General features: G+C 35.1%; 2 protein-coding genes across 2 annotated transcripts in view; one reads left to right on the top strand and one right to left on the bottom strand.

Annotated features, from left to right (window-relative positions):
- Positions 1,908-3,174, bottom strand: LOC105175638 (disease resistance protein LAZ5). The gene is made up of 2 exons (XM_011098140.2): positions 2,527-3,174; positions 1,908-2,284 (listed from the first exon to the last, which is right to left on the bottom strand). The coding sequence occupies exons 1-2, from the start codon at positions 3,018-3,020 to the stop codon at positions 2,194-2,196; spliced, it is 585 nt and encodes a 194-aa protein (XP_011096442.1). The 5' UTR covers positions 3,021-3,174; the 3' UTR covers positions 1,908-2,193.
- Positions 8,644-12,423, top strand: part of LOC105175509 — a gene marked incomplete in the record, with an annotated part of 4,633 nt that continues 853 nt past the window's right edge. The window contains 8 exon segments of the mRNA XM_011097962.2: positions 8,644-8,932; positions 9,042-9,224; positions 9,575-9,708; positions 10,011-10,048; positions 10,129-10,175; positions 10,261-10,413; positions 10,660-10,877; positions 11,084-12,423. Of these exon segments, the coding sequence (XP_011096264.1) occupies positions 8,874-8,932; positions 9,042-9,224; positions 9,575-9,708; positions 10,011-10,048; positions 10,129-10,175; positions 10,261-10,413; positions 10,660-10,877; positions 11,084-12,423 (2,172 nt within the window).

Raw genomic sequence — 12,423 nt, 5'->3', positions numbered from 1 at the left:
GAATAAATAGTGCGGGGGGGGGGGGGAGACGCTAAGGTGCAGAAAGATACCTAACATCTACCACTTGGATATGGACACGTGTAGAGATGTTTCCAGGGGACCACATCGGTTGGGATCACGCGTTTTCTGTGTAACAGACAAGCACCCCTCTCCACATCCCTTGTTTCAGTTTGGGTGTTGGGGGCTGTTTGGCAATTGGCATTTATCTCCCCCGAAAAATTCCAAGAAACAAATTCTGTCTTGTTGTTGTGCGCGTGGTGGGATCGGCGGAGCCGGCGGCCGCGCCGCATTCCAGCATCGGTGATGCTCTTGCAGTTTTATGTCCACATCACAATGACGATAATGGCAATAAGTAGTAGAAAATCAATTAATGCCTTCGCCCCATTTCAATTATTATTATTTTCTTTATGTTTTTTGCAGAATTATTGAGGACAACAAATACTTGTATCATGGTTCTAGTACTATAATTGAGTAATAATAACTCATGGTTAGGTGTGCGGATCAATCGAGTCGAACTCATCAACAAGTCATTTAAATTTTAATTTTGTGCATTTTATTTATTAGTTTTTTTAACCTTTTTTTGGTCGGACTTCTCATGAATTCAGATTATTTTTGTATATTTGGAGCATTCCGTTTAAATCACTGAATATTCAATATACCTCCTTTTTATCAGCTTAATGTATTAAATGAGACAATCGTTCGAACATGATATCATAGTTAATTAGCAAAACTAAAAGGTTCTGAATAATAATAATAATCTGCACATAAGATGTTGAAGAATTTAAAGTCTTAAAAGAGGTTATTGTTCAGCAAATCCGCAAGAAGAAATATCATTTGTTGCCAGAGATTTGTGGAGAGCATAAAAAATATATATATGTTGTAATGATGCAAAATAAAGGGAGAAGAGTGATGTGGAGTAGCGGGGGGTTTTGTCGGAATTGGAAAGTCAAAAGTTGTGCATGAAACAGAAAAAAGATAGAGATGAGGCAATTAAAATTAGGATAAAAAGAAAAGATATGGTTGTTTTTGAGAGAGAGAGATAGGAGAGAGGGGAGTCCAAATGAAACGTTGAATTGTTAAGAGGAGAGAAGACGCATTGGCAAACAATTGGAGACCAAAGTAGCTTTCGCGTATGGGTTGGTTTGTCTTGATTTAGAATTCCATGTGGTGGAGGAATCTATGCCCTTAAAACGACACATCATTGGGCCCAGCAAGCAGGCTTTACCTCCGTCTCATTTTCTCTTTTTATATATGGGCTCACACTATATATGGGCTATAGCCCCTTTTATGATTGGAAAAACAACAAGGCCCACAATTATGATGAATTTATTTATAATCATTAATTAGTCATAATTAAACACCAGGATATCATGATAAAAAAAAAAAAAAAAGAATTAGTTTAGAAAATTAAAAATACACATTATATATAATATATGTGTGGAAGGGTGGGTGTAGGTCAAAAGGAAGACGACATGTCAAAGTTTTCTACGTTACCATTTTGTAAGGTAGCTAGGGGAAGGGAGAGGGGCAGTCTCTTCCTACATTGTGTGGTTACTGTTGACTTGAAAACCAACATCAAATCTTCAGCACGCTAACATTAATATACATTCATTTCATATTATTTTTATTTGTCAAAAATACTTTTCCAATTAATCTACCTACATTATATTATATACATCTGTCTGTCCTATGTACAAACTATTTGTACTATGTTTCACATATACATCATCACATGTATATAACTTTATTTTAAAGATCGAATGGGGTTTCACATTAATTTACTCTTAATTAATGCAGCCCTCTTATAGCCTTATATGGCTGCATGAATATATATATACATATATATGTGTGTATGTGTGTGTGTGTCGTGGTTGAATTAGAATTTTGTGATATAAGAGGGCAAAAAATTCTGAAACAAAGACATGCATTATAATGTAGTTGATGAATGGAAACTTTACAACTTTCATTGCCTAATAATTGTAGTAATTCCTGCAGGACCAGTAAGTTGACAACCGGCCGTCTTCAACTTTGAACTTTGAAAGAATAATGAATGTGTTAGCCATTGTCCTGCTGCTATTCCTCTGAATCAAGTTCATCAAAAATTAGGACTAGCTTTAGGAAATTAAATGAATGAAAAGAATGATTTATTTTTTTAAGGTTATTAATTCTGTGACAGCGCCCGCGCCTTTTCTTTTAGAGCTTGCTAATTAGCTCCTCTTCTTCCACCTCGATCAAGTTCTTGATCACCACGTCCGTTGCATTAGCAAGGAACTCCGCCCAATCCCTGAATCAACCAAAAAAAATAGAAATAATTAGTTAAATTATTAAATACGAGGAACATTTAATATTTAATATTTTAAAATTTTTTAGCCAAATCAAGTTTGATCGAACTAAAATTAGTAAATATAATGCATTCATCATGTGATTAGTCATATTTGTATTTGTCATATAATTAATTTAAATTCGATCAAGTATGATTTGTTATAATTTGTTTATTATAAAGTGCAGAAGTAGTGTACTAATTACCCTCTCAAGGTGTCGAATGTTAGTCCGACGGTATTTTTGGCCTCCTCAAGGGCCGATCGAAACTTGTCGAGGTCCTTTGGCGGGCATGACCCGTCGTCCTTCACCCGGAGTTCCGAAGGTTTTACGTCGCAGAAAACCGGCACGATTTTCTTCCCACACTCCGTCATGAGGCTCAACTCGTGCAAACAAAAATAAGAGTCGCAATACATGGGAGAGAACACGGCGATCCCGACCTTACATTCTCGGATCGCCACGTCGATTTTGTCGAACAGCTTGTCTCCCGGCTTCATGCTCTTGCTATCCAGGAAAGGGCGGAGGCGGAGGCTGCGGAGGTGGTGGTACAGCAGCCCCGCCACGTTTCTTTTCGTGTCGACCCCCCGGTGGTTGATGAACACATCGCACGGGGGTACGGATTTCTGCTGCCATTCGACGGCTTTGGAGCGGAGGATGTGGCGGCCGATGTTGGAGACGACGGCGGAGGATGAACGTTGCATGGTCCGGTTGAGGCAGTCTAATTAACTAGGGGGGGTTGTACGTGTTTCCTTGAGTAGAATATATTTTGTTTTTAGCTGTTCCTGTTTGGGTGAGAGATTTAAATTGTAGGGTCTTGATTACGCTCCGGAGAGGGGATTTATAGTGAAACTGGTGTAGATTTTCTTGGGGTGGGGGTTTGATTTTGAATGGAAAATTTTGGACATGTCTACTAATCAGAATGTTGGACTGTTTGAAAAATAGTTGGGGTTCTTGTTTTGACAATGACGATGATGAGGGAAAAAGAGTAAGCGGGTTTGAATGAATTGACTATCTAGGCGTTAGCGTTACCGAGGAGTGTTTAATCCTTCAAACACGCTTATTATGCATTTTATTTATTTATAACTCGTACATATTTTCATTTTTAACAAACCAATTGACGACCCAAAGAAATTCAATTTCCAGGCAGCATTTCTTTTATTTTTTTTTTATTACACTTTCGTATCATACGTTAGTGTCACATTAATAAACAATAAACACATATTAGTGTGACATCAGTATGCAACAAGAATTTGTAATAAAAAAGAATATGTACAACTTTTTTTTTTCTTTTTTTTTATGCATGATTACAAATTAGATTCAACAATTGAGTGTTTCAATTTCCAAATCCTTGTTGGCTTCTTAGTTCTTAGTCAGAATTTTGTGAATTCAGACAGCCTATTAATTTTTTCGAAATATTCTACTTTGAAATTAATCACTGTACTTCGAACAACAACAAGGTAGTAATAACCCAGAAGGTTAAAACTACATCTCGAAATAACTGCAGAATGCGACTTCAGAGCATAAGGCCGTATTTAAGTGTCACCCTCTGGATGTGAAATGCAGCAGGAGTCGTGGTTTAGAATTAAGTAATGTCGCTCTCGCCCGTGTCCCGGACATATGCAAGTAGCGTTCTTTGTGTGTTTATGTGATTTTGTTCTAAATATTGTGTGTGTAATAAATTATAGCGTGTGTAATACACACATAAATACAATGCTATAGTGAAAATATATGTATATATTTTTAAGGAATAATTTATACAGTCATCTTTTGAGATTTTATGTAATTACCCATAATTTATAAATTTCTTATCATTGAAAAAATTATATTTAGTATCCTTGTGTTTGTTTTTTACCAACAAATAAATACCTCAATTAATCAAAATTCATCAAATTTTGCTTATATTAACAAAAAAAAAATGAAAATCAATATCTACCCTCGATTGACTTATTACTAACTTAATACAAGTCGAACAAATATTTTCTGATCAAACTATCATTTTACATATTCACACCAGCTAATGCATATGAGAAGATGCATCGTCACTCTTATAAGGGCAGTGTAAATTACGTGTAATTATATCCAAAATTGAATTACTTGATAAAACCAATTTTGATTTCTTGTGTAATTAATATCCTAGTACATGGGGAAGTATACACATTCGTTGTAAGCACTTACACAATAGATTTATCGACAATCTTTGTCGGGAAAATAGGTTTGGAATAATAGACGCCCATGGCCTCCAAAATTTAAAGCCGTCTCCAAATAACTATGATTGGGGTTTATGTGTAAATTACAAGCCAACAAGTGATGTGGCAATGTTGGCACAGAATTTCAGAGAAACAGCCTAAAATGCTTGCCCTTTTGGGGGGTGGAGGTGGACAGGGCGGTCTACTTTTCTTGATCATTACAACAATTTCTCGTATTCTTATTTGTTCCAATCTTTAGACATCAATCATTTTTTTTTTTCTGGTAAATTAAAAAGGAAGGAATGGAGACTCAAAAGCACAATGTGGAGTCGACCAAGGAGTATTTGTTTAGTTAGTGGGGGTGGAAATGGAAATTTGGACCAATTCAGCTCTCCTTAGCCGCCCGGGGAAACGAACCACTCCTGTATTTTCCTCGAAATTAAAACGTGACATTTTCCCTTCTTTTTTTCTTTATTACATTAATTAATTTTACTTTTAATTTCCCTCTTACATTCTGACTCAAACAATCAATTGTGCTTGAATCATTTTCTTTATCATTGTTTTTTGTTTTTTCTTGTCCCCGCAACTTTAATCGAAGGTAAGGCGGTTTAAATGAATTCTGACTGTACCATAATTTTTAATTAAAGAAAAAAAAACATATCCAATAACATAATTTTAGTTATCGTCTCTTGAATTAAAATGGGGTTGGAAAATACTTTGATCATCTGAATGAACGGATAATATATGAAAGAAAACGATAAACACAGAAAATCAATCTGAAACAATATATATATATATATGCATCAACTAATTAAATATTATTGAAATGTTATAATTTACATGGAGGAATTAGTTTTTTATTCTTAAAATTAAATGTCTAGTACTTTTTTCCAATAAGAAATGGTCAAGACGGTCTTATTCTTTTTTTTTTTTTTTCAATTGTAAAGTATAGAGGTTGAAGAAATAGGTCTTGATGGATAATGGTGCATACGCCTGAATCAAATAGTATTGGCTTCAGTGTTTCAAAGGGAAACAGTGAGGAAAAGAAATTTCAAGAAATATATACACAACATATATATATATATATACACAGATAAAGATTCACATTTGATGCTGGTATTTAAATAATTATTCACATAACTTAAATAATTGTACACTAAACCCCTTTAGCGAAGCTAGCTAGTTACTTTTTAAAGAGCGGGACTTATTAACTTTAATTTTTTTTTAATTAATTTAATTAATTAAAAATATTGAATTTTTTAAAAAATATGTTGATAGGTCTAAATCAATAATGAGGGGTGGTGGCAAGCCTGTCGGCTAACAGGGCTTGGCCCAAGACCAAGAGCTATTAGCCCGTGGTCAATATATATATATATGATTGTTAGGAATTTAGGTATTAATCAAGAATTGACGAGGCTTGGACTAAGGGCTTTGGGCGTAATGCTCATTTTGAATTTTCTTTTTCCTTTCTTATTATAAGTTCATGTCTATCTGGTCAACTAATAACTTGATATTTGACGAGAAAGCACCAACAACAAAATTCCGTCATATTATTTTATTCAAATATCTCAGGCCAAATAAACAAGCTTAAATATGAAAATTGATTGTGAAATTGATAATTATATAAATGTAGGTTTTAATTTTCAGGAAATGGATAAATTTGCAGTGATTATTCAATTCAGAGGCAAAATTGCAAAATTATTCCCACAATTTAGGAGGATTTAAAATTTGACCCCTATGTTTTTACAAAATTTTAAATTTAATCCTAAAGGAGGCCAAATTATTGCAAGAAAATCCCAACATTAACGGATCTTCAAACTAACTGCAAAAAATTATGTGGGTAAAAAGAATGGTCAACTGTTAGTTTTAACGTCTGTTAGTGGGAGATTTTTTTTTTTTTTTTTTTGGGCTTCTTTTGGCAGATCTTAAAGAACATGAGTTTAAAATCTAAAAATCTTGTAAAGAGTGGAGTCAAGTTTAAAATAATCTAAACTGTCGAACTAGTTTGGCAAAATTTTAATAGGACTTATCTAAGTTTCTGACTTTGCCTTTGCCACAACAACCAATATACTATTAATATAATATTTAGTACACAATATATGAATATTTCTAAATTAACCAACAAATTCGATGTAAACAAATAACAACATATTACTATTTAAAAATAAATTAAATACATACACTCGTACCCCACCACTCATGCAAGAGATCGATAATTTAAAATATTGAATCTACCTTAATTTCTGTCATTTGAAAGAAAAAGCAAAAATCACTATCAACACAAAGTGGTTAATAAGGAAATTAAGGCTTGAGTCAATTTAATCTAGAGATAGAGTGGAGACAAGATTGGTGTATTAATTTTGTTCATGGGATGGGAGTGAAAAAAATGTTCTTGCATGTTTCTCAAGTATTCTTGTGACCCAAACTTCCAAGTAAGGTGGTCTGAAAAGGTCAGCATTGTGATGGAGCAACAGCAACCCTCATCCACACTTTGTTGCCCTGCGCCGCCAGGTTCCTCTCTTCCACCTCAAGCAATAACAATCACCCATGTCATGTGCATCCCCATAATTTTAAGAATTCGAATCTTCTTGTAAAAAGAGGTTGAAATTATGAGGCAATTTCAATATTTTCTTGTTTTTTCTTTTTTTTAAATATATTTTTATTAGCCATCTAAAGGGTACTTTGGTTGTACAAATAGAAAAATTCAATATCTTATAGTTTCATTAATTTATTTTTATTTTTTTTGAAGAATAATTATTATGTTGGGTTGATTTATTTTTTTTAATGTTATTATAGATAATAAATCGACGTCGTTTTCTTCTTTTTCAACCTATCCAATATTGGATGGGCAAAATTGATGAAGATCATGTGCAAGCTGGAATCTACAATGGTCGGATAACTGTAGGCCACGACACCATAACTATAAGACAACCTAATATTTTGTTCCTTCTTGCAAAAAATGCCCACTCACAAATCCCTTTCCTTTTTAACTGCAGTAGATCGACACCCAATTTGCAATATTCCATTTACATGTCTTGGCTTCCTAAAATAAGCTTCATTGGGTTCCACATCTCAGACACCAATCATTCAAAATTATTTTATTTTAGTATAAAAAAGAATTCTCTTTAAATTGGTTATAATTATAATTATCTTTTTATTATTTAAAAAATTATAAATACAACATAAAATTAACAGTCGTCTAACAAATATCTCCCGCAATAGTTTATTGTACGGAGTATTTATCAAATAACAGATAATTTCATAAAAATATTTATAATTTTTTAAATAATAAGAAAATATTTATAATTATGATAAATCTCATAAAAATTTATTGTAATTTACTTTTTTAATATATATATATATATATATATAATGCACAAATATGTTGATTTGCATTGCCCAACCTGATATTCTTAATCAAGTGGCCCCCAAAAAATTAAAAGAGAAATCTGAATGATTTCTTGACAAGAATTGGAAATATGAAAGAAGCCAAAAAGTCAAAGAAATATGATTCATTCCGCACTATCCTTATAATTCAAATTAGGGATGTGATTTCGATAAGGACAACCCAACCAATGCGTCCCCATCCCATTCCCATTCACCGAATTAAAGAAGGGAAAAAAAAATATCTGGCGAGTCATTTTCTTTTGTTGCTTTATGGGTCTAGAACAATTAAACTCTATTAATGATTCATTAATTTGCCAAAGAAATCATCATGAGTGGCTTTATAGGATGCCCCATTTTCATTACTTTTGCTATTATATTCTATTTATGTAATAATATTGATTGCTTTTATTTTACAGACTTTTAATTTATATTATGTGTGGCGAAAAATAAAATAAAATGATATTTTTTACAAGGAGGAGTATCTTTTTCTTTTTATGTTATGAATACAATTAGAAGAGAAATAACTTGTTAATTACTATAAGAATTTATAATCAACTAATTAATGAAGAAAATTATTACCAATATATATGGGTAAGATGGGGGGGGGGGGGGGGGATTAGGCATGGCATGAAAGAAAGAAGAGGGTAGTAATTGAGAAATAATGGAGGGGGAGGTGGTGGGGACATAATGGGGTGGGGGCCCACCTCCATATATTATCTAATGTAATCAAGAAAATTTGCTCCTTCACTCAATCCTCTCTCTCTTTCTCTGTGTCTCACGGTCTCACCCACACAGTCACACATACTGCCCATGTGCACTGCTCCATCACTTCTTGCTGGCTCTTTCTCATGTCCAGTTAAGACTTGAAACACAGTTAGTAAATATGTCATTTTCAAGAACATGAACTTGGACTTTGCCATACTAGTACAACTTTAGAACTTCCATCTCTGTCTCTCACCCACACAGTGAGTGAGTGAGAGTATGGATCCCAATGCCCTTCTTGATTATGCGCTCTTTCAACTCACCCCAACACGAACAAGGTACATTTCTCTCTTACTATGTGTTTGTCTCTGAATTTTTGTGAACAAATTGATTGTTGTAGTTTAGATACTGATAAAGTTGTGATCTTTTTCTTGAATGGGGGAGAAGATGTGATCTGATTGTGTTTTCCGGGAAGAAAAGTGAGAAACTGGCATCTGGGCTTGTGGAACCCTTCGTCTCTCACTTGAGATATGCGAAAGATCAGATTCCAAAAGGTGGATATTCAATAACTCTTCGCCCACCGCCCACTGCTGATGATGCCTCATGGTTCACTAAGGTTACATTTCAGAGGTAATATACTATACCGTATCATCTCTTAACTCATTACAAACCTATATTCTCTCTAATCTTGATTTGCAAATGTTAAGTGTATAATCTGTTGTTATTTTATACCTGATTGAGGAATAAGTTTACTCCCCTTCTAATCCTTTTGAACTTCTATGTGTTCTTGGGTACTAACTAGATTTGTATTTGATGCGACAATCTTGACATTGCCTGAATTATGAAAAGGAATGGTAAAGTAGTTGAGAGTAGATTTTGGAGTAAAGTTCAAATCCTGGGGAAGAGTTCTTGTTTTTTAAGGTTTTAGGTATGGTTTAAAGAAGATCTAATTTATCTTCACATTGGTTTCTGGCTGGCAGATTTGTGCGATTTGTGAGCACTCCTGAAATTCTTGAAAGGATAGTGCGAATAGAACGGGAAATTTTGCAGATTGAGAGTTCAATTCATCCTAGTGAAATTTCCAACACAGAGCAGACAGGACATCCGGGGGAAGGTACGATGAGTGCTTCTCCATAATAAGAAAATAGCATATATATGCAAAAATGAGTGTACTTGGGACTATTTATTTGAGTTGTAATAGTTTGAAAATGATTTTGGACCTTATCCCACAACAGACAGCAACGAGAACTTGCAAAAATTATGCTGGATATATGGGATTTCGAGCCCTTACGTTTCTGGCCTTTTTCCCTTTACCAAATTACAAGATCAATTTTTTTATTATGGTTTTGTGCATCTTTACATAAATTTCCAATGTATTCAGTGTTAGTTTACTTACGAAGCACATTGTTTTATCAGCTGATGGGATCATGAAGAAGTCAACTGGTTCCTTGAAGGTATTTAATTAACAGAAACAAGTAGATGATACCTTTCATAAGTTTTCCATCTAACTCCAGTATTTTCATGGCTTCTCTAGTTAACCTCTGAAGAAGAAGATGGGGATGCACCGAGAGAAAATTCCAGGTAAATGATCTCTCATTTGTCAAGTTCGGTGAATTACTTTCTTATAGATCTGGTAGCTGAGTCATTTACTCCTTGTTCTGAGAAGGATTCGTCTTCAACGTGTTATGGATACTCGGAAAGCATTACTACAGAAAGAGCAAGCCATGGCCTATGCACGTGCAGTCGTGGCAGGATATGAGATGGACATCATTGATGATCTTATATGCTTTGCTGACACATTTGGAGCCTCGCGTCTAAGGTACAAACTTTATTTTCTTTTTCCATATTTAAGTATTCTAAGTACATGAGGTCAGTAGTGTGTTTCAGAATCCCAACACTAACCCTTCTTTAAACAGCTACTTCAGTAATATAACTCCAACCAAAATGCACCGCAAACCATATCTGCAAATATATGCTTGTGCCTTGGTTTGAGAGCATCAAAAAGGTTTATTTGGATAAGTTGATCTCTTAATATTTTTAGAGTAACTTACATTTTGTCATTTAGAGTGGCATGTACCGATTTCAAGGAGCTTTACAAGAAAAAGCATTCAGATGACCAATGGATGGATGAACTAGCAGCAGTAAAAGCATGCCATGTGACTGACCTCTCATACTTGGGAGCATCTGGAATTATGCTAGCAAGTGATCCACTTATGAGAACTGGTTCCTCCGAACCTCTGTCCGATTTGACCACTACTCCTACAAATTCGGATGGAAGCAAAGGTGCATTCTGCATTATTTACTTAAAACATTTTTTGTCTTTACGAGGCAATTCTTTCTGGTCATTACTATCAGTTATTTGATGTCGTGGAAAGGAAAATCTTACACACTCGACTTATGACTTGAAACTGACTTGTCAATCCATCTCCTCTTAAGAGTAATTCCTACAGATGTCAGCGTGTCCTAATCTTTGAGTTTTGCTGTCGCAGAAAATAATTTGCAGGCACCAGAAAAAGCACCAAACGGTCAGCAGCAGGTTCCGTGGATGAATCAGATTCCACCGTATATGTACAATTTTCAGGGGCCCATTCAGCAAATAGCAGCATACCAAGGTTATCCTTTCCCTGGTATGCCTCCTGTGCAGCCATATTATCCGGGCCATATGGGGTGGTCACCTTCTGGCGGTCATATTCCATCTAAAAATCATCAAAGTCGTAAGTCGTCTAGGAAGAAGGATAAATCTTTAGATGCAAATGGAACAGATGCCTCTGAAGCAGATGAATTAACTGCATCTAGCGACTCGGACAATGGGACTGATTCAGATGAGCCAAAAGAGCATGATAGGAAGCCTTCGACAAAGGGGCACAAACATGTTAAGAAGGGCAAGAAAAAGAATTCAAAAACAGTTGTGATCCGTAACATAAATTACATAACTTCCCAAAGGCACAATGGAGAAGAGGATGAAGTCTCTGAAGATTCTTCAGAAGCTCCATCACTTGATGAAGCTTCCATCAGAGAGGGGGTAGACAATGCAATTGCATCTTTGGAGAAACATTCCCACCCAAGAGTACATAAAAATAGAGGAAAAAGGGGATCCCAAGCTCAAAATGGAGATGGTTCTGGTGAACAGGATTTTGGAAACGACGTAGATGCAAATATGTCCGAAGGAGGGAAAGCAAATAATGCTTGGGATGCTTTTCAGAATCTCCTCATGAGTCAAGAAGAGACAAATTCTAGTGAATTATCCAAGCATCACCCTGGGGATTCCCTGGATGAACATTTTCTCATGGAAAATTCCAATGGTGGGCTTTCACAGAAAATCAGGAAAAAACCTTTGACTTCTGATGATTCAGTTCTTGTGATTCAGAGAGCGGGGGAGAATGGTGGTACAGCTCACACTGTGGATTTTGCAAATGGTGAAGGAATGCACGCAAGTATGAAGAAAATTGTTTCTGAAGATGAAAATGCATTGTTTTCACGACAATTCAAAGAATCAAGGGCTAGCACACTGGGGAGCGTACCAGATCTTTCTGCAGAATTATCCACTATCAAAAACCGGAAAGCAGAAGATTGGTTTATTGTTAATTCCTCTGGAGGATCAGAAACACAAGAGGCTAAGTACTTGGAATTTGTAAATCATGATTCTCTGTCCTATAAACCGGACTCAACTAAAGGAACTCCTGTGGTTGATGATTCCTTCATTATAGAGTCGAGGTCGACTGCTGATGCCTATTCTTCTCATTGGAGAACTGATATTAGCATGGATGCTGATATTGATGTAGCATTCCATCCAGATAATGGAAATCCAACTATTTCCAGAGCTGGGATT

The sequence above is a fragment of the Sesamum indicum genome, linkage group LG12, assembly GCF_000512975.1.
Source record: "Sesamum indicum cultivar Zhongzhi No. 13 linkage group LG12, S_indicum_v1.0, whole genome shotgun sequence".
Classification (NCBI taxonomy): domain Eukaryota; kingdom Viridiplantae; phylum Streptophyta; class Magnoliopsida; order Lamiales; family Pedaliaceae; genus Sesamum; species Sesamum indicum.
Note: the sequence above shows the minus strand (reverse complement) of the source record. Positions and strands in the feature narration are given on the sequence as shown.